At 51.1% G+C, this 21,269-nt stretch overlaps 1 protein-coding gene across 1 annotated transcript in view; it reads right to left on the reverse strand.

Moving 5' to 3' along the window:
* Positions 1-21,269, reverse strand: part of CAPN2 (calpain 2) — a 50,211-nt gene that overhangs the window by 5,980 nt on the left and 22,962 nt on the right. The window contains exons 3-16 of the mRNA XM_063113789.1: positions 17,227-17,345; positions 16,570-16,703; positions 15,349-15,517; positions 14,111-14,194; positions 12,461-12,546; positions 11,519-11,593; positions 10,723-10,883; positions 8,917-9,086; positions 7,448-7,459; positions 6,154-6,365; positions 4,287-4,323; positions 3,583-3,648; positions 2,362-2,419; positions 214-278 (exon numbers count right to left, since the gene is read on the reverse strand). Of these exons, the coding sequence (XP_062969859.1) occupies positions 214-278; positions 2,362-2,419; positions 3,583-3,648; positions 4,287-4,323; positions 6,154-6,365; positions 7,448-7,459; positions 8,917-9,086; positions 10,723-10,883; positions 11,519-11,593; positions 12,461-12,546; positions 14,111-14,194; positions 15,349-15,517; positions 16,570-16,703; positions 17,227-17,345 (1,448 nt within the window). The remainder of the gene's footprint in view (positions 1-213; positions 279-2,361; positions 2,420-3,582; positions 3,649-4,286; positions 4,324-6,153; positions 6,366-7,447; positions 7,460-8,916; positions 9,087-10,722; positions 10,884-11,518; positions 11,594-12,460; positions 12,547-14,110; positions 14,195-15,348; positions 15,518-16,569; positions 16,704-17,226; positions 17,346-21,269) is intronic.

The raw sequence follows: 21,269 nt of genomic DNA on the forward strand, positions 1-21,269 counted from the left end.
GTGGGGCGGGAGGGCTGTGGCACTTGCTTTCCTTCATCTGAGGTTTAGTACATTTCCCTAGTGAGGGAGATCAGTGCTGACGAAGTCCCACAACTCAGCAAGTTGGGGACAACTGGCTATCCTGAACGAGGAGAAGGCAGTGTGTTCCAGTCTTTCCACAGTGAGGTTTTAAACTCCCCCAGTCTCTGTTCTCTGGAGCACATTAAAGGATACATCCAGCATGTCGACCATGATTTTGCAGGTCTCAATGCTGAAGCCATCTGACTTGATATCTTGCCCTAAAAGACAAAATAAGTGTGACAGAAAAATCTTCTCAGGGTAGCACTGTCCAACAACGTGCTGCAGTGACAGAAACGTCTTTGTCTACACTCTCCAGTACAGTAGCCACTTAAGTTATTTTCAGTGGTCACATGTGGCTAGTGGCTACCACTCTGGGACAGTGCAGCAGGTGTGTTACATTTGCTGACTTCTCTGTATATTTACAAACAGGTTTTAATAAGTGCTTTTTAAAATGGATAAATAAAAGAATGATAAATGACTGGGCCTTTACGTGCTCACAGGGGATAAAGTCACCCGTGGCTGCTGGGCAGGGAAAAGAAAGACGGAGGGCAGGTGCACTGATTCTAGGCTACAACCTGTGAGAGGAAGAGGTGTACTTGGACTGTCCATCTGCAGGCACTTATAAAGTGTCTGTGTCTCCAGCTGAAGAAGCCTGAGGACCTGGAAGCTCCATGAGCCACTGTGCTCTATTGGGTGAGTCCTGTCTTGTGGCTGGCAGATGGTCTGAGACCCTTGTCACAAATATGAACCTGGACCCCCACAAACTTCATGAGGAGCTTACCCTTTTTGCTATGTCCTTGTGAAAGGGTAGAACCTAACATGTCTCAAAGCTGCCACTGTGGGCACGAACCCCTTCTTAGGTATGAGCACGAGGCTTTAGCCCAGAGGCTGGAGTCACCAGGCAGCCCCAGGGCAAGGGTGCTGAGCTCAGAGGCACATGTGAACACTGCTCCCCCAGCTAGGAACAGGCTGAATACAAGCACGACCTGAGTCTTCCCACCTCCCACCCCGCCCTCCATCTACACAGAAGCAATGAGGCTTTGTCTCCTTGGCTCCTGATGGCTGCATGTCTGAAGAGCCCTGTGACCTCACCTGTGCCTGATGGCCCGAGGGTGCAGGCTGGGGCCAGCTTGGGGAAGTCTTGCACTGGACTGGCTGTGCCTGGGGCATACCGACCCTCCTGCTGAGTTCTGTAAAGTACAGAATCTCTAATACAGCCATTTGTTCAGTGGCCACAGGGCAGAGACCAGTCATCTGCGGTTCCTGTGAGGAGCATGTTGTGCATGTATACTGGAACAGGAAGATCTGGCCGGCCCTGGACATTTCTTTGGCTCTAGCAGGAGGATATACTTCTTTCTCCTGGGGTTAGACTGTCTTGTCCACTGTCCCTTGAAGTCCATGAGACTTCTCGAGGTGATCCACAGGGCTGATGTTTGGGATAGAATGTGTGTGTGTTTCCCCCTCCTCCCCACTGGTGATCAACAGTAGGGGCGGATCAATCAATCCTCTGATGTTTTTCTGCTTAAGAAACAGTTACAAAATGTCTCCATTCAGTTCTGTTCCTTCTTTTCAGGAGCCCTACAGTCTAGGCTAGGCGCAGCCACTTTTGGAGTCTTGAAGCCACTTGCTTGGCCCATTGGCTCAAATGAAGTGACATTTGTCACAGTAAAGAACGGGTCAGATAAGACTTATTTAAATACTTAAAGTCTGATTTCCCAGTTGTGTATAAGACGGTCCTCTTATTTTTCCATTCTGGCTAATCAGTGAGATGGGCAGCATATCAATGATTCCCCACTAAATTCAGCCAGGGAATGCAGGAATTGGGAATGCTTTCTGGCTCCCATTGTCTTGGCTGACTCAGCTTTTTCTTACCAATTAGTTATCAAAACAGCTGCCGTTTATGGAGTGCAGGCTTTGTGCTAGCAGTTTCTACCTGTTACCTCATTTAAGATGCTCAGCCACTCCTAAGAGGAAAGTAGTAAGATGACTATTTTGCAGATAAGGAAACAGTCAGAGAGGTTATGTAACTTGATTTAGATCACAAAGCTAGTAAGTGGGAGAAACCTGGATTTGATTTCTGATCTTTAGACCCTGGAAACCTTTGTTCTTTTTTATCACATCACACAGACCCTCCTTCGTCCAATTCTCTGTTGGTGGGGGTGGCGGTGGCAGTATTTACGTAGGAGAAGAGAGTGATAGTTTAGTCACAGCAGCCACTACGTGGAAGGGAAGGGCTCTCACGTTCCCTCCCGTCCATGGGGAAGGAGCAGGATGAGGGGTTTGCAATGAGGGGACACTTACGCCTTGCTAGAACTCTTCTCAGGATGGTCTGCAGCTCAAAGGCAGAAATCTCTGCGTCCTGTGGACATGCAAGCAGAGCATCATTATTGGCTCCTATAGGAGCTGGATGGAGCGCAGGGCAGCAAACATGTAATGGACGCATTAGGCAGGATTGCAGGGTCTCTGAGCATTTCTAACAAGGCCCCAGGTGATGTTGCTGCTACCTTCCCCAGAGCACACTTCAATTTAATGTACTGTGTGCTCTAGGTACAGTTCATTCACCATTTCTTTGCTGTAGAGAATATAAATAAAAACATTTTGCGGTCATTCTTGAGTTAGTTCTCTTACATCGTTCCTCCTATCAAACATGCTTTCTTTATCCTTTAGATCTCAGGCTTCTGTTTAAAACCAGCTGTTTCCAAGAACATTCTCCATGGCCCATTGTGCTAGGCTCCTCAGAAGCAGTTCAGGTACTTCCAATGACTTAACGCATATTTGTGTAACCGATGGACAAGCCCCGTTGTTTAAAACCAAGATTAATTGTAGTTATTTTTGCCTTTTTGGCGCGTATATGTGTGTTTGATTCAATCAGTGGGGAAAAAAAGACTTTAATGCCCCTTTTCTTTGAGAGACCAGGAGCGGGGGAGACGGAGGCAGGGCATGGATCGGACGGCACCTGGCGTAGCACTTTGAGGAGTCTTTGCTAAGCAAAGGGAGGCCCAGGTGAGCTCAACGGGAGATGCTGGAGAGAGCTGAGTTCCTCCACGTGATGAAGAAGGATGACTTATTTTTGCAGTTGTTGGGAAAAAAGGGGCTGAATGACTTTGTAATGGGCCTAAATGGCTTAAGATTTTTTTTAAGAACAGGAGTGTCTATTTTTAGTGGTTTGCATTCTTGAGATTTGAAACCCTTCCATCTCCCCAAAGATTTTTGTAGAAATCAAGGAAAGGGGCCAAGTTTCATGCCTCAGTTGGCATGGAACAGAGAAAAGAGAAGAGCCATAGGATGAGCCCAGGATCCTAAGGAGAGCCAGAGCTGACCACGAAAATGGAAGCCCCTGGCAGTGTGCAGAGGTCTTGAGGATGTGGCCAGGGGTTTGAGCTGAAATCTGAGTTACACTGGCAACTGTCTTTGGTTCTGTTTGTTTCCTCTCCCCCTTTAAACTGAAGTCTCCTTGAGGACAACCCTGTCTTTTCCTTTGCATCAGCCAGAGTCCACAACATAGTTTCTGAGAACACCTACCTCCCCTGCCAACTGGGCGAACAGTTTCCTGAAGCCATCGTCAATGTCGTCCTCGCTGATGTCAATCTGGAAGGCGAGGCACAGACATTAGAATGGATCAAAAAATCCCTACATTACTAGTCTGATCCCCTAGGTGAAAAAATCAATCAATCAAAAAGAAATTAGAAAGGATCAGAACAAAGGATGACAGCATCTGCTGCTGCTCCTTGGCAGCTCACCCCCTGCAGAATGCCCCTTCTCTCCCTCTCTTGTGCCTGAATTCTAAGGTTATTGGGATTGAGATAAAGGACAGTGTGAAGAATTAATAGGAGGGTTTTTTCCCCTAATTAAAACACATGAGAGGTAATATCCATTATGTGGGAAGGAGTCATATTCTAGTTTCTCACATAGGTATCTTCTCTAACATTCATTCAAAATGGCCTTTTATGATCTATTCTAATAGGGACTTGGAAGCACAAAGACTAGCTGGAATGTTCTGGATGGGTTTTGACAGTGGTTTCTGAGCACAGCAGTGGGCAAGGGAGTGGCCCAGGCCCCCAGCACAGAGGCCAGCGCTGGTGCAGGAAGCAGGCCCGGACCCCCAGTGCAGGGCTGTGTCTGGCCTCAGCTTTGTTCAGAAAGCTTCCTCCACTCTTGTTATTTTGCTCCTCTGCCCTCTGGGTTGTCCAGGACAGAGTGGGTGGAATTGAAGGAGCTGTAAGTACCTCTTCAAGGTTGGCCTCGATTTCATCATCAACAACTCTGGAAATAGAAGGAAACGACGTGTTATTGGAAGGCAGGCGAGGGCAAACAGGAGTGTTGCAGAAATCACTGCTAAAATGTAAGTGCCACATTAAATCCAGCATAGGGTGGGCGGAGGGGGTTTCTCTGCATCCCAAGTTGCTGCTATTACACATCCCTAAACAGTGGGGAATGAAGGCAGAAATGATGGAAAGAGTGTCATGACCAAAACGACTTGGGCGGTTGAGCTTTTTGTTTGCTAGTTTTCAGTCTTTGTCAGATAGCAGTCTTTTCATGTAGTCCCATGTGAAACTGGTTGCCACCGTAAGTAAGGTTTTCACACTGAGAATCACGCAGTATAAATCACTGCCTACTCGTTCTGCTTCAGGTTGGACAGGCAGGCAGTGCGGAGGCCTGTGTGTAATTTCAACTGAAGCTCGGGCAGTGGTTTGCTTATCTGTGCACGTCCCTGTGTGCAGACCTGGGCCCCTCTTGCTCTGTCGTGAGGGTAATTAAGCTTCCTAGGGTCTTCCTTGGGCCTCTGGAATCTTAAACAAGGCTACCAAAAGTCCTATCTGAGGGCCAACACCTCACAGAAGAAAGGATAAGGGATCTCCTGGTGCTGATAGTTGGAATCTAGAACTGAAGGCTTAATACCCTGAGACAGAGGAAATTAGAGACACCTTTGAGGAGTGGGTTGTCCTGGCACACTAGGAGGCTTACCCTGGACAGAACTGAGAGGGTTGAGGCCTCTCTGGGACAATGGCTTATGGATGGCAGGGAGGCAGAGCACTGGGTTTGACAAAGGACAGTATCATTCCAGTGCCACCAGGTCACGTCCCCATTTCCTTACCAGTGGGGACTAAGCTGAACATATCATGCTTCCTTCAAGCATCCTAAGAGCTAAGAAAAAAGGCCCCTTCACCATGGCATGCTTTAGCAAAAGAAGAGAGCCTGTCACGGCAGGGCTGCAGCCGTGCTGTACTGACACTCTTCTCCCTTCCCCGTGGGGAATTATTTCTCTGTCATGCATTGTCTTGGAGCAAGGACAGTCCCTGCTTCTGCCTCCCACTGCTCTCTCCCCTCTGCAGGAGCCAGTGGGCCAGGTGGCCAACATGAGTCCAGCCCGTTGGACATACTGCACAGGACACAAGGTCAGAGGGGCACAGCACCTGCTGTGGACCCCACCCTGGTCCCCCAGCACATCCTCGGCTCCTGCTCTTCCTGTCCTGTCCCCCAGCCTCCCATCAGCTCTGGACTTCCCAGTGGCCTTTCGATGAAGTTGCTTTTGTTTAAATTGCCCAAGGTTGACTCTGTCTCTGCCATTCAGGTGCCCAGATGAATATACATGGTTGAGGCAGCAGCCAAAGTGGCAGAAGCTACTGAGGATTGAGACCACATGGACAGTGGCAGGGAGCTGGGATCCAGCAAGGAGGGGGGAGGGGCCCAGAGGCCTAATGACTGTAACAGGGAGAGGTTCTGGGGACGGGGACCATTGAGATCTCAAAAGCAAGAATTATGCCAGCACTGCCCAGCTTTCTCCAGATGACAAGTCTGGGTTCACAGTAAGAACAGTTCATGAAAAGGACAAGCTGACCATTCAGAGACACAGCTGTGAAATCAGATCCTGCAATTCACTCTACAACCACCCTTTCCAACCAAAAACATCCTGAGTGGCTTTTCTCTTTGTAAAATTCTTCAATACATCAACCTCCCACCCTAACCCCTCAAGGCAGGCAGGTATTATAGAAAAAGAAGGTGACATTCAGGAGCAAAGAGCTCTGTACGGGCCAGGTTGAGACCTGCTAGGAACAGGAAGCGGTGGGAGAAAGAAGGGACCCGATGACCTACTGGTAGTCAGCTTTCTTTTCAGAAAAGACCCGCACGCAGAAATCCCCATCCTTGTGGGGCTCAAAGGTGGACGGCACAAGGATGTACTCTCCCGGGGGCAGCCTGAAGCGGTTGAGCACCTCCCGGAGGTTGATGAAGGTGTCTGAGCGCTCCCGTGCACGGGTCGTCAGGAAGAAGTTTTTGCTGAGGTGGATGTTGGTCTGTCCCATTAACTGATGGATAAACAGAAACAGTGAGAGCAGAGGGGAGAAAGCCTCCCATAAATGTCCTTTTCACTCCTCAAGACAAAAGGATTGCAGTGACAACGTCTGGACCATTTTAGATAAAAAGCAAACTTTCTACCAAAAACCACAAATGGCCACTGAGGAGCTCAGGGGCACCTGCAACAGGGGGTCCCACGTCCACAGAACTCTGCCCACACACCCCCTCTTTCCACACGGAGTCCCCAGCCTTCCTCTAAGTGACTCTCAGGGGGTTAGATTCCACACACATGACTCCAGTTTGGTCCTGTGTGGTGTGTGACACACTAATAAAAGTAGAGACAGGATGGGGCAGAGAAGGCCCCCTGTTAAACCGAGTGGGGTCCATTGGACCAAGGTTGGGGCCAGAACTCAGGAGCAGTGTCCAAAAAGCCCAAACTGCTCCCCATTGCCCTGCCTTGCTGTGAAACAAATGTCTTGTGGTGGGTCAGCTGCCATGTGTGTCTACTTCAATAACTCTGACCTTTAAAGTCACGCAGCTGCTATGCATCCCATCTGACCCAGTTAACACTGACTGTGGGTCTACTAAGTGCTTTTGCATAATTTGTGCAAGATGAATATCCCCGCAGTAGTCTGGGGAGGTGGATGGTTCACCATTTTCACTGACAAAGGAAGTGAAGTGCAGAGAGGATATGTAACTTGTCCAAGGTCACACCGCCTAGGGAGTGGATACTGGTCCCTTTCTCTGTGCTCCCACATCATCTTACAGGGCAGTCTGCAGGGTTCATCTTTTCCCTGATTCAGGCTTCTTCTCAGAGTGACACAGGACTCTTTGAAGAGCCTCCTGCAGTCATAGGACTGTGGGTTGTGTTTCAGGTCACAGGGAAGCAGCAAGCCCCCCAGGGACTTCCTGAGATACCTCGCCTTGAGCTTAGACCAGCAGGATCTGGAACCCAAGCAACTTCACCAGCACCCCAGGAGGGGCGAGGACTCACAGCCACTAGCCCCTGCCGAAGCTTCATAACACTCCCTGAGCCCCAGCAGTCTAGGCCTCTTACGAGTTGGTGGATCTGAGCCCCCAAGGACAGACGTACCTCCTCCGGAACCTGCAAAATAGAGAGGCACAAGTCAGGTTTTGGGAGAGTGGCAAAGGAAAATGCCAGCACCATGATTGTCTCCTTTTCTCTGCAGTGTTAAGCACTAAGTGTCAACTAAGTTGAGAGTCATTGTCTTCCAAGGAACTCAAGCATTCCCACATTGAATAAACCTTCTTATGACCCGGTGGTAACTTGGACGAGCCCTGACAACCACCATTCCCAATTTATAGGGCGTAAAACCAGGGCACAGATGTGAGGTGTGGCAAAGCCTGCACGCTGCCCCCCCAGGGAGGGCAGGGCCGGCTGGGCGAGGGCGCCTGCTTGGGCTAGGAGGCAGCAGCGTCGGTGCCGGGCCCCTGCCAGCCATGTGCAGCCTGCGTTTCCTTGAGCAATCCCTTCCCCTCTCTTGCCTCAACTCTAAGAGCCTGTGACAGGATTTCCAAGCCAGGGGCAGAGGGTGGGGGACTGTATGTCACAATTCAGTTTGTGTTCATCTGAGATCCATAGCTCCTACTCCAGAGAGCAAGGGCTGTGGAATTATGTACGCTTTTAGAACTGATGGTGTTTGCTCAGCTCCATTTCTCAGGTAGTGAAGAGACGTAAGACCTGTGTCCACCGGTGGCAGCGATGAGTGAGCAGAGCCTTCTCCCTGACCCTCATCTGCGATCTACCAGTGGTGTGTTGGGGAGCTGTCTCTCGACGAGGGACAGTGGTGTGTTGGGGAGCTGTCTCTCGACGAGGGCTGGAAGCCCTGATCTGTGGTATTTGCCCTTTTCCATGGTGTAAATACTCCACAACCAGGTGGCTGGGTGCCACCTATTAGATCAAAATGCACCCACATCAGCACCCTAAAGTCCTCCTCACCCTCTCCCTCCACTGCTAATCCAGGGCTGTGAAAAACTCTTTTCTGTGCAACAGAAATATGTGGGGAAGGTAGGGGCCCAGCCCCATCTGCAGGGGTGGCAGCAGCAATGTGGCCCCTCTGGCAGCGCTGAGTGGGCTTTCCTCTAAGCTGGTTCAGAATAAAAGGAGGACATGGTGGGGAACAGACACTGGTTCCAGCCAGCAGAGCCCTGCGGGGCGCATAATGACCCTCTGTCCTCCTGTCCCACCTCTCCACCACCGTCCTGATGTGGTCCAGTATGTTTTGTTCTCAAGTTAAGTCTCCTCTTTTCTTTGGAGATTGGTTGGCCAATCTGGAGGGTGTGAGAAGGGGTGTGGAGGCCATTTGAAAGAGAGGAACTCCTAGCAAGCCGGCTGGGGGTGCCCAGTGAAGGGCTCGGAGGTCCCTGGTGATACAGACCAGCTTCAGGGGCCTCCCTGGGTGAGCTGCTCCTAAGCCTGGCCGGGCCCGTGGTTTGCTTTTCCTTGACTAAGCTCCCTGTCTGGGGTCAGCCTTTCAGGCTGGGACTGAGAGGAGACTAGGGGAAAGCGGAGGCTGAGCCCTGCCCCAGCCCTGCCCACACCTCATAGATGCCAAAGCCGATGGTGTGCATGTCCTCGCCCATCTTCCTCTGCCGCCGCCGGTGCTTCTGGATGAGGCCCACCAGGAAGGTGCAGCCATTCTCCCCGTCCTCCTGGTCTTCGTCCTCCTCCTCCAGCTTGATCAGGTACTGAGGGTTCATCCAGAAGGTGTCTATAGCCAGAGAGAGGGACAGAGCTGAACCCAGCCCTGAGCGGGGTGGGGGTGGGGGCTCTGGGGGTCTTGGGTGGGAGGCTACTGGGAGAGGGGTGGAGATGGGGGAGATGGAGCTGATGGAGGGAGCAGGGGAACCAGGGTCATGGGGGGCAGAGGGGGTGCTGCAAGAGGATGGCTGCACTTGTCTGAACTGCACGAGGACCTAAATTAGAAACTTGCCCTTGCAGTTCTCCCTTGTGCCCTCAGTTTGGCTTGTCTTGGGGACAGATTGTCACCCTGAAGGCAGGGCAGTTAGTGCAGCTGCCCCCCTGCTGCGACCTACCCTTCACAGGGCTCTAATGGGGAGGTCAGAGGTGGGCCCCCTAGCGTAGCTGAGGGGACGTGGTGTGTTCTCTCTACACACTAGCTAGCCTCTACCCCTCAGTGGACCCAGAGGATAGGGACATCCTGTGTACAATCACAGCTTCTTGTTCTGTGATCCTTGACCTCTCAGGCCCATCCCCTTTCCCACCACCATGGTATTTCTGCCCTCCCCACTTCCGAAATCCATGTACAGGAGGGTAATTGTGCTGACTGCCTTCCCATACCTAATCGGATGGCATTATCTCATACAGGGGTTAGCAGCCATAGCCCCATGTTTTTGTAAATAAAGTTTTATTGGAACTCATTCCTTTAAGTATGGCTGCCTTTAGGCTACAGCAGTAGAGTAGCTGCCATAGAGACTGAATGGTCCACAAAGCCAAAAGTATCTACCATCTGACCCTTTAAAGAGAGTCTGCTGACCTCTGATCTAGTGGGTAGAAAAGGTATTTTTGTGGGTAAGAGAGGGCAGTGGTGGCCTTTGGAACTGCCGCTTGGTGACTACATACTAGAGGTGAAGGAATATGAGCACCAGAGCTGCAGGTACCGGTCAGCTAGTCCCAGTCTGACTACTTGCTCTGTGGCCCTGGTATGCCATTTAGAGCCTCAGTTTCCTCATCTGAAGCAGAGAATCAATATATGATCATGACCTGCCGCCATAATACTTAAAGAATGACTCTATGGTCAAGACTGCTTAGGTTCAAATCCAAACATGCTGTGTGGCCCTGGGCCACACTTAACCTCTCCAAAGTGCCTGCCTCAGAAGTCTGTTGGGAGGATTAAGTGGAATAATATACATAAAGCACTTAGGACAGTTCCTAGCACCCAGAGTGTGCTCCGTGATCAGCAGATGCCATCATAATTAGACAATTTTTGATGGACTGTGCCACCACGGCAGATGAGTCAAGAGGTCTCCACAGACTGGATAAGAGGAGAAGTCCTCGTCCCCCTCTTGTGTGCTGAGTGAACTGGGCATACAAGAGGGTTGTGGGACAACCATGCCAGATGTGCAGAGGCCCCCGGGGGTGCAGTGGGTGGGCTGCCCTGCAGGCTCGGTGGCCAGGCTTAGGGTGCAAAGTGGGATTGAGCACGGCCTCAGTGGACGTGCCAGGGGATCTAGGGCTGCCAATGAATGCAGGAGGTGATGGGGCTGAGAAAATAGAGAAGCTGTTGAGACTGAGGCTCAGGGAGAAGCAGGACAGAGAGGGCCCCAGTGAGTTGTAGCTGCTCCCTGCTGCTGGGCCGGGGTGAAGCACACGGGGCGAGGGCTTACTGGGGTAGTTTCTGCAGCCGCCTGCAGTGGAGCCCCGCCTCCAGCTCCCATCCACCTTGGTGAGTTTCCATTTCTTGTAGGTGTCACTGGTGAGGGTGTCGGGGGTCAGGTTGCAGATCTCCAGGCGAGAGTAGTGCCTCAGGAAGTCACTGAAAGACATCCTGGCAAAAGCAGAGACACGGGCATCCCAGGTTACAAGAGGACACATTGCCAAGGCCAGACAAGGAGCCACAAATGGGCAGACACCAAGTCCAGAATCGCAAGGCCCACATCCCAGTCCTGCGCTGCCACTTCCTAGCAGGGGACTTTGAGCCAGTTACTTAAACCCCTCTGAAGCTCAGAAGTCTCATCTGTAAAAATGGGAGCCCTGAATAACAGACAAGAGGATGTACAGGCACTTGTGGTAAGCTGCAAGTTGTGTGCAGATGGTGGGGTCCTCAGAGCAGCACAGACACACACAGATGTGGGGCCCTCACTGCTCACTAACGGGCTGGGATGAATCTCCAGGAACTGCTGGGGAGAAAGGCCCCATCTCTCCCCTTGTTTTCTCTTGGGATGTGAACTTTACTGTGGGAATTCCTCTGGGCCTTCTCTGTGAAGCTGCTAAGCTTATAAACCCCATTGTTGAGGTGGACAAATTGAAAAGCTTTAAGAATTTAAAACAGAAACAAAACCGGGTCCTGCGCCCTTGTGCCCTCGATATGATAAACCCACTTTTGGCCAATACTCGTTAGCAATTTTGTAGTAAAGAATGTTGGGCAGATACATCTTTCCCTGAAGGCTTTGCCAATCTTACCAGAACTCCCCATCTTCATGCCGTCTGGTCAGCCTTTCCCTCACCTCAGGGTCTACAGTGTTCCAGTTTGGGCAGCTGGAAAACGAAGTGGCAGGAGAGGCATTAGAACAAGTGTGAGGAGCGGCTCCTCCCCGCGCTCTCCAGCGTCGAGGGGCACAGCGTCCACTCTTCCCTGTGGGCCACACTCTGTACTTCGCAGATGAGGACAAGGGAGCAGGGGGAGAGGATGAGCTGGCCAGGAAGACGGTGGCCAGGAAGACCCGGAAATGAACACGCCCATCACAGAGAGACTCAGTAGCCCCAGGTGCCCAAACTGAGATGGGTCTGAAGGGCAACTGAAGACTCAGCGAGGAGCCTTGCATCTCGGTCTCTGCAGCTGACGGGGAAGGAAGCCTGGATAGGTGTCCCTCTGCCATGGCCATGGTCACCTGGGAACAGGCCAGGGAACAGGTGGAAGGGTGGCAGGAGACAAGCCCCGGGCAAGGCTCACACAGGAGTTTACCCCCAACTGTTGAAGGTCTTACATGCTATCAGGAAGCCCCAGAAGTCAACAGAGAGACGTCTTTCTGATCTTTAACACAAAGTTTGTATCCTTAAAATAGAAAAAGTGCTTGGGGGCAGAAGGGGTGTATTTTTTTCCCTGAAGTCCCAATAAAAGGGTGGATTGGAGCTGGGGAAGGAAGGAACTGAGAGATAGTGAAAGGAATGAACATCCCAGGAGCCCTGGCCTGGGGAAAGGCACCGGACTGACTGCAGGAAGCTGTCTCCTCATTACAGGATTCCTCAAGGCGGCCGCCTGCCCCAGGCCCGCTCGGTGTGGCCTGGGCCCTCAGGCCCTACTCCTCAGCATGGTGTCCAGTGCTACCTGCCTTCTCCGTTTCGACAGAGCCTCCCAGCAGAACACCTCCACCACCTGGATCCCTGCCCGGGGCCCCTCCTCACCTGTCATTCCACTTCCCGGTCCACTCCACCTCTCCCCAGGGATTCCGGATGCGGATCAGTCTCTGTAGGCTTCCTCTACTTTCAACCTGAAGATGAGAGGAGAGAGAAGGGAGAGGCCGAGTTCAAGGCAGGCCTGCAAGTACACAGGCCCAAGCCCCTGAGACATGAGGGGGTCACCACAGGTGCAAGGGGCTCGACCCCCAGCCTCTCACTGCAGCCTAGCTTTGGAAAAATGGGAATCATAGCTCCCAGGATCTGGTGGTGGAGGACAGGGCTCTTTAGTGTTTGTTGTTTTGTTCTAGGGTCTGTGGTGGCACTTGACCTCTGAACCTCAGTTCAACAGACTAGAACAGGGTGTTCTTTTGCCGCAGGAGCTCAGAGGAGCTTTGGTGCATGTTGAAAGAACACTAGTCACGACAAGCAGAAGCAGTACACTGATCCTGACAGCCCTGCACGGGGGTGCTAGAAAAGACATGTTGGGCAATCGGGAAAATGTAAATGTGCACTATACGCTAGATGATGTTGCTGAATTAATGTTTATTTTCTTGGCAGGACAGTAGTAGTGGGATCATATAAGGGAATGTGCACGTTTGTAGAAGGTTGAGGGCTGAAATATTCAGGAGTAGAGTGTCACCGAGTCTGCTGACAACGTCTGCAACTTACCCTCAAATGGCTCAGGAAAAAGCACACACATATAGATAAAGCAGGTGTGCAGAATGCTAACTGCTGAATCTAGGAGAGTAGCATTTGCACATTTATTATACTACTCTTTCAGCATTTCTATAGACTTGAAAATTTTCAAAATAAAAAGAAATTGGTGGTGGTGGTGGTGGTGGGGATAGTTTAAAAATTCAAGGTTATAAAGAAGAACACCAGTGTGTCAGAAGACCTGGGTCTGGGCCGGCCCGTGGCTCACTTGGGAGAGTGCGGTGCTGATAACACCAAGGCCCCGGGTTCGGATCCCATATACGGATGGCCGGTTCGCTCACTGGCTGAGCGTGGTGCTGACAACACCAAGTCAAGGGTTAAGATCCCCTTACCGGTCATCTTTTAAAAAAAAAAAAAAAAAAAAAAAGACCTGGGGTCTAATTTGGGTTTTGTAATTGACAGTGAACTTGGGCTGCTTGACGATATTTATAGTAACAACTAACAATAGCAGCTACCTACTTGTGCGCAGTGTGTCAGGCAGGTCTCAGCACTTTACATACGTTAACTGGATTGAGTCTCCACAGCAACCTTACAATGGCTATTACTGTTTCCATTTTAAAGACCAGGAACAAGGGATCTAAATAGTTTGCCCAGGCCACACAGCTGGTAACAGGCAGTCAGATTTGAAAGCTTTTGTGAGATCAAGTGTGAAAGCAGTTTAAAGAGTATAAAGCGCTTACAGATGCAAAGTCTTGTTTTACCTTTAGCTGGTCTGGAAGACTAAAGCTAAGAAGCTAAGTCAAGTAAGAGCCCCGGGGCGGGCCACTGTGCCACGAGGGTCCCCGCCCCCCCGCAACTCCTGCCTGAGCTGGAACACAAGGCCTGTGTGCAAACGGGAGGGAATGGGGGGATGCGGGGCCCACCCTGGGCAATCACAAAAACGGGCCAGTGGCCACCATGTTAGGGGAGGAAGACCCCTGCACACCTGTGCTGCACCATTACCTCCTCAGCTCCAGTGACCGAGTATGCATGCCCCTTCACCAGCTTCTGGAATGTGATGGCCTCCGAGTCTGCAGCACTGGTGATCTGGAAACATGGCAACAGTCAGCTGGACACCACACCATCCACCCACCATCAACCCACCCTTCCTCCCTCCCTCCCTGCCTGGATCACTCTGGTCCTACAGCTGCTCAAGGGCAGGGGCTGGGCCTGGGGGAGGAGGCAAGGAGCTGACTTTCAGACACCAACCAAAGAAAAGGCAAAATGCAGCCCTCTGGGAGAGTGAGCTGTGAATGGTGCATTCCCAGACTCCTGCAGGCAGCGAGGGTGGGAAAAGTGCACACCACACAGAGAGGGCCGGCGGGGGGCCTTAGTGGCTCAGGACAGACAGACACCCAGATGCACTGAGTCCTCTAGCTCCAAGGTGCGGCCCAGCCCAGCTGCATGGTTTACACTACGATGATTCATTGTTTCCAGTCTGAGTTCAGAGTTTGCTTCTCTGGCCTTAGAAAATCCTCAAAGCCTACCCCCCACCAGCTATTCTGATGAAGGCTTTATTTTTGTCTTGGTAAACAGGAAGAAGGGCTAAGAGTGGAAAGGGTCTTTTGTTTCAACATGGTCTGCAGAAAGTTTGAGAATCTTTGCTTAGAGCATCTGGCAGAGATTTTGGCCCCAAGAGCCAGGGCTTCTTATCTTTGTCCCCCAGGGGTATCCTGTAGTAGGGGACAGGGCTCAGCATTGGGCACAGCCTTTGCCTCGAGGCTCCTGGGGACAGGACATTTGCCCACCTCTCACCCCTGGTGAAGTCTGCCAGCAAGGCTATTATGAGGAATCGTTTCTCCCCTGAAGTCTTCCCACAGGCCCATTAACCCTGGGACAGAGGGAAGGGGAAGGGTGTTGGGCTCCAGGTCCTGCCCTGCAGATCAAGTAAAAGGTCTCAGGAGCAGTAGAGGGCAGGAGGTGCTCAGGGAACCTGTGGTCTGGCGGTGGTAAATCAGAGCAGGTTGAGAGTGGGAAATGGGCTGAGTGGGGAAAGCTGGAGCCGCCACTGCCCTTCCATCCATGGCACCCAGACAGCCTGGCTGCTGCCCAGCAACTCCTGGCTTCCAGGTGATGAGCAGCACGGTGTACACGGGGCGCATAAGTATCGTAAATAGGAGCAGTGGGCTTCCCTGGGCACTGAGCCTCCCTTCAGCAAGAGCAAACTGGGGGTGGGGCTTGGAAGGGAGGCCTGGACTCACGTCTATGGAGCAGCCCAGGAGAGAGCCTTTCTGTAGAGCCTTCTGGATGATCTTGAACAGGTTGGGAGGGGCCTTCTTCAACTCAAACCACTCAGCAATGCCTCCGGTGAAGTCCTCAAAACCCTCGGTGGTAGAACCCCCTGAGAGCGCTTCATAACACCCATTGATCCTAGAGGAGGAGATTCGGTGCTGCTGCCACCACGGTCACCACTGTAACTGTTGTTGCTATCATCTCACAAGTATCCGCCCCACCCCACACCCCCTTTGTTAGATGCCCCAGGGACTCTCTGGTCACATTCTCCTTGGCTTTGTCTCCAACTCAGGGTGCCCATGAAGGCAAGGTACCGTCTCCACAGTCACCATTGCCCTGGTACTTTTTGAAGTTTTTTTGAAAATCTCATAGAACCTTAGTTGGGAGGACCTTAGCGATTATCCGCACTAACCTCCTGTATTGATTCTTTCTACATCCTGACAGGAGGGGGAGGGTTGCTAATTGGCTGTTTGGCATTTATAGCTTAAAAAGAGACCATTCAATAACAAAGGCAGTTTCCCTGAGAAACAGGCACCGTGTTAGCATGGACTTATTGCTCCTGACTGAGTCTGGTGGCTTCCCTAAGTCTAGTATCTGAGCACCAGGACTTAGAAGCATCACTCAGGATATGAGAACCCAGAGCCCTCATTCCTGGTCTGGGGCTGTAAGCAACAGAAGTCCACTTGCTGCCCTAGAGTGGGGATCCCAGGCAGCCTGGCCAAGATGAGGCCATTCTGGAGAGGGAAGACGTGGGGCGACCTGCTAAGAGGGGGAAGAAGCTGGGTGGAGCATGGGGAGACCATTTCTAATCAACTCTGGGAAAGTTTCCATAATTTTCCTACCTCTGCAATGGGCAGTTTTGCCCATTGGCAAAAACTCTGAAGTTTTTAGTTGGTAAAAATGCAATATGACCTGCCAAGGAAGCAGAGTTCCTTCTCAAGGCCAGCACAGTCTGCACCATAGCTTGTTCCTGTGCACTTGGCTAAGAATGGCAATAGCTGTCACTCAGTGCAAAATGTGGCCGGGCACCCTGCATTCACCATTTCCTTGAATTTAGAGCCCAGTTTTGGCTAAAGTAGTCATTCTGTAGAAGAGGACTTCTGCTCAAAATAGTCCTTGAATAGTCCCAGCTTTTTTGGAATCCAGGACAGTGGGGTCAGGCCATGGGCAAGGGCAGGGAGGCCACTTACTTGGCATATGCCTTCTCCAGCAGGGCACTCCAGAACTCACTCCCCTCGGCCGAATGCACAAAGAGCAGCTCCCCATCCTTGGTGGGCAGTCTGTCGTCCACCACCACCTCCACCCATTCGCCATACTGCCAGAACTGCAGACAAGGGGAGGGGAACAGGGTGGCTGGAGGAGCCGGTGGCAGCCCCGGGAGCCCGAGCCTCAGTTCATCTGGCTTCCTCCTGCCCAGCCCTTGGCGGAGGCTCTACGAGGCCGCCAGGGAGCGGAGGCTGCTTAGCTCTCCTGCTGTAGGTGAGTCCTCACTGAGAAAGTGACACAGAGGCCGGGCCGGGCCTGCAGACCCAGAGCCCTCTCTAGCATTCTGCCTTCCACTTATGCTTTTCAAAATATTATTTCTCATTTGCCAGCAGAAAGGACAACTTTAACATTTTGCCTCAAACCTCAAATAATAAACTTTTTTTAACTTGTGAATTACTCCCGGAACATGCTGCTCTATGTGCCCAGAGGCCCTGCAGCCATCCTGGCCGTGCCCCCCCCCCCCCCAACACCCTCTGAAGACAGAGTTGGGCCTAGGCGTCTGCAAACACCAAGCCCAGCCGGGGGACCACTCCTAGCCCTAGGGACCTGCTGAGGGAGGCCTGAGGTGACTGCTGAGTTACCTGGAAGCGGAAAATTCCTGCGTAGTTCTCCTGGAAGCTCTGGTCTAGGGGGACGACGCGAGCCAGGACCTCCTCATTCAAGGTGAGGGAGGCGATGGCTGCCAGCAGCCAGCAGTCACCTGTGAGAACAGCGCAAAGAGCCCTCATCAGAGGGTCTGGGTGCCAGCAGGTTAGAAGCCTTGTCCCCGCATCTCGGTGACTGAAGCCAGAGTGGATGGAGCCGTGTTCGGGAGTGCTGTCACCTGAGGGTCACTATGAGGGCAGCGAGTCTGTGCTGCGTCAGTGGCTGGGTGCACAGGGCAGTCCCTTCCCTCCCCGCTCAGGGCTCCGTGGTGACCGACTGAGGGGCTTGGGTGACAGGAAGGAGGGCGCGCAGTGGGGGATAAGAAGGGGTCAGATGTCACACTCCTCCTGGGAGAAGGCTCCAGAGGTGAGAAGAGAACCCAGCAGGCAGGACAACGGCGGCAAGTCTGGAGCAGTGCACGCAGAAGGGGCAGGCATCAGCGCGCAAGGCTGGCGCTCTCCCGGCTCGAGCGGAGTCGCTGCTGGGGTGTGGGCAGCAGGCCGGGGGCACAAGGACGGGGACTGGCCCACTCTGGGCCTCAGGCCCCGCTCTGAAAGGTGAATAAATGTGAGGTGGAACAACAGCACCTGTGCACAGCTCCATGCCCATCTCGCATGGTCAGGAGTGAGCCACACCACACTGCAGGGACCATGTGCGGGAGTTGCAGCTGCCACCAAACACAAAGGGGTCTGGGGTTAGGGTGAGGATGTCCACTCCGTTCTTGAGGGATGTGTACTTCCCTGTGGTTTCCCATGACAGGAATGGGAAATAGCCTCAGGTGGGTTTAATTCACTGCTGGATTTATTTTTGCTAATTGGCAGGTTTGTTAAAAATGTTATTGAAGTTCACTGAGTTCTTTGGATTCTGGTTGACTACTTAGTGTCCTGATCATTCTGGAACTAGATTGTCCTCTCAACACTCAGCAATGACGGCCTGCAGCTCGCTGACGCCTCTGTGTGCTAATGATGATCTGCAGTAGGTGCAAACGTATCCCTCCCTATCAGTCAGTCGCTCACCAGTGGATGTTAAACAAATGCTTTTGCTCCTTCAGTTGGGGGGTGATGTGGTGCTGGGGGCTCACCTGTAGTTTTGCACTCAGCACCACGTCCCTCCGAGAGATGACCCTCTCTGTATTGTCCATCTGACTTCAGTAGTGCTGATCTGCCCCCAATTCCAGAGGCGGCCCGAGGAATCACGCCTCTACGCATCACGCTAGTGCTCAGGGAATGTGCTAGGACCCAGCCAGAGCTGGTGAGGTGTGATGAGACTTCTACTAGGGCTTCTGGGGGTGGACAGGTGCCCTCTTGTGCTGCACTGGGTCTGTAAAGGTGTATGGTCTGCTGCTGCTGCTGAAGCCATCTTCTGTGGGCAGGGCAACCTGTCTGAGGATGGAGCCAATGCCAAAGAAGAGGGGCTGGGAGGTGGAGAGAGAGAAACCAGGTCCCGGCAACCTCGCTCGAGTCCCTAAATCAAGCTGTACCTGAAGCCAGCCCTGCCTTGGACTTTTCAGTTACACAAACTGCTAACTTCTCTGTTTCCTTCCCGATTACGCAGGGCTACAAGCTCCTGCTACTCTAGTGCTAGGGGAATGGGAGCGACAGCCACTATTTTTTGAGCCCTCCCTCTGTGTCAGCCACTGTTCTAAGAGCTTCATATTCAATATCTCATTTATTCCTCTCAATAGCTCCACGAGGACTGTGTATTACCACTTCCCTGTTAAAGCGGAGTATAACGAGGCTGGGAGAGCCTAAGTGCACTGCTAACAGTTGAACAGCTACAAGAAAAAGTTTAAAAGGTGTGGCATCACTGGCTGTCTGATCTAAGAGACAACCTTTGGGGTCAGCCAGGCCTCTATACTTGTATAAACCAAACTAGGAACTCTCTGACATGTTGAGAATGTGGAGCTTGGAGAGATATTCAGCAGTGACTGTTTTTAGCTCTGGCTGGGGGAAGAAGCTGAGGAGTTCCTGATTGGTAGGGATAGAAATCTACCTGGTGGAGCTTTCCCCGCCTAATTCCACACAGCACCTAAAACAGATGACCTGTCCTGAGCACACCCTGCTCTCGCACTCGGTCTCATCATCCTGTCCATCCTGGAGGACAAATTCACCACCTGTCAGCTGTTCCTGGGGTCATGAGATCCTCCTTTCAATCCACTCCTCTTCCTCTAATCTCGGGTTTTTCATGACTTCAACCCTTATTTTGGAACCTGAAGATGCCTGTGATTCTTATTTTGATTGGGCTTATTTGAGATTTTCTAGGAATCTTGAAAAATCCTAGGATTTGGGTCTGTCAAACACATGGAGGCAGAAAGCATTGTAGATAAAATGGGCCCAAGTACAGGGATTTCAATGACATGAGTCCTGATCCAGTTACTCCCACACTTCCAATATACAAGGTACTTCAAAAAGTCCATGGAAAAATAGAGTTAAAATATATGAATCTTCCCACGAACTTCCTGAAGACTCCTCACATCTCCCATCAAATCCCTGCACCCTGACCCTAGTCCTAACCCGGGTCTGTCTGACTCCAGGGGGTCATCGTAACGTCCTCCTGTTCTGTTTCCCTTGGTCGTAAGAATTGATGCTTTTAACATTGTGCAACATGTGTAAGCCCCACACAAGTGTGACTGCAGGACTGGTCAATTGATTTTGCATTCTGTCCATGCTGCTATTCACAGGACAATGCCTATGGCCTAATGTGTGAAGGACTAGCCTCAGTAGTGGCACCATTGTTTTCGTGGGTCACAGGTCTAGACCAGTGCCAATGTGTATATATCTCAGATCACTGCTCATCACCAGGCCTGGGGACTCTGCACATCCCGAAAGTCAGTGGCTTCCAGCTTCTTCCTTCACATCCCAGAAGCATACCTCCTGCTCACCCCATGGCAGCAAGGCTCATCTCTCTGCTCTTCTCACCCCTTGCTCTTCCAAACTAACTTGTTTCCTCTGAAAAGGTTCATAATCCCAGAATATTTCCTAGATGACGAAGCTGTGGCTGTAAGAGATGAAATTACTTGCCTGAGATCGCATGTCTGGGAGGGGTAGAGCCAGAATCAAAACCTGGATCTTTTAACTTCTGTTTTTTCCACCAGCAGGAATAAAAAAACTAACACATAACTAATATTTGTCTAATATTTTACAGTTTACAAAGAACATTTTACACATTTTATTTGATCCTCAGAGGAAGCTTATGAGATGATTATTATGTTATTATCACCTTTTGGAGATGTAGAAAAGGAAGTTCTGGAAGTCTACAGAGTAGATAATAGAGTATATAATCGGCAGGTCTTGTGTGCAAATCCTCTGAATCCATATCCTGGGTTTTAAGAACTACACCTTGAGAGTGGTTTCTTTTGGTTAAGAGTATATGATTCCTTTAACTAAGGAAAAACCCACTAGCAATATCCAACTGTAATTTAAATTTAAAACTAAGGGGTAACAAGCTGGCAGCTTCCTTAAATCCTATATTGTATTTTAATAACCCAATACCCACTGGCTCATGAAATATTAAAACTCTTCACCCATTCAATGCAATGTAATTTACCAAGACGACAGGATGGTCTATCACTGCACAGCCAAGACAGCTGCACTAAGATCGCTGCAAAGAAAAAACAAGAGTTGCATGCATTTTATAGTCAAAGATTCAAAAAGTTTTTCATCAGTTTTCCCAGTTCTGGAGTTGAGCTAGACCTAGAGGCCACCAGAAGCATGTCTTGATTTCTAAAAGGTGGCAACATTTGAACTCCTATTTTATACTTCTGATTCCTTAACTCTCTCCCTCGCCTCAATCAGCAAAATATTTTGAACTAAGTTGGAAGCTCCCTTACCCAGATGATTTATTTTAATATCTGTTTATATACATTTTCCCAATAACAAGATCTGCACAGTGATTATAATAGTTTGCATTCATGAAGGCTTACTGTGTGGCAGACCCTGTGCTCTATGCTTTATGTACATTCTCACGTTCTCTCATTTCA

This window comes from Cynocephalus volans, chromosome 11 (genome assembly GCF_027409185.1).
Source record: "Cynocephalus volans isolate mCynVol1 chromosome 11, mCynVol1.pri, whole genome shotgun sequence".
Classification (NCBI taxonomy): Eukaryota; Metazoa; Chordata; class Mammalia; order Dermoptera; family Cynocephalidae; genus Cynocephalus; species Cynocephalus volans.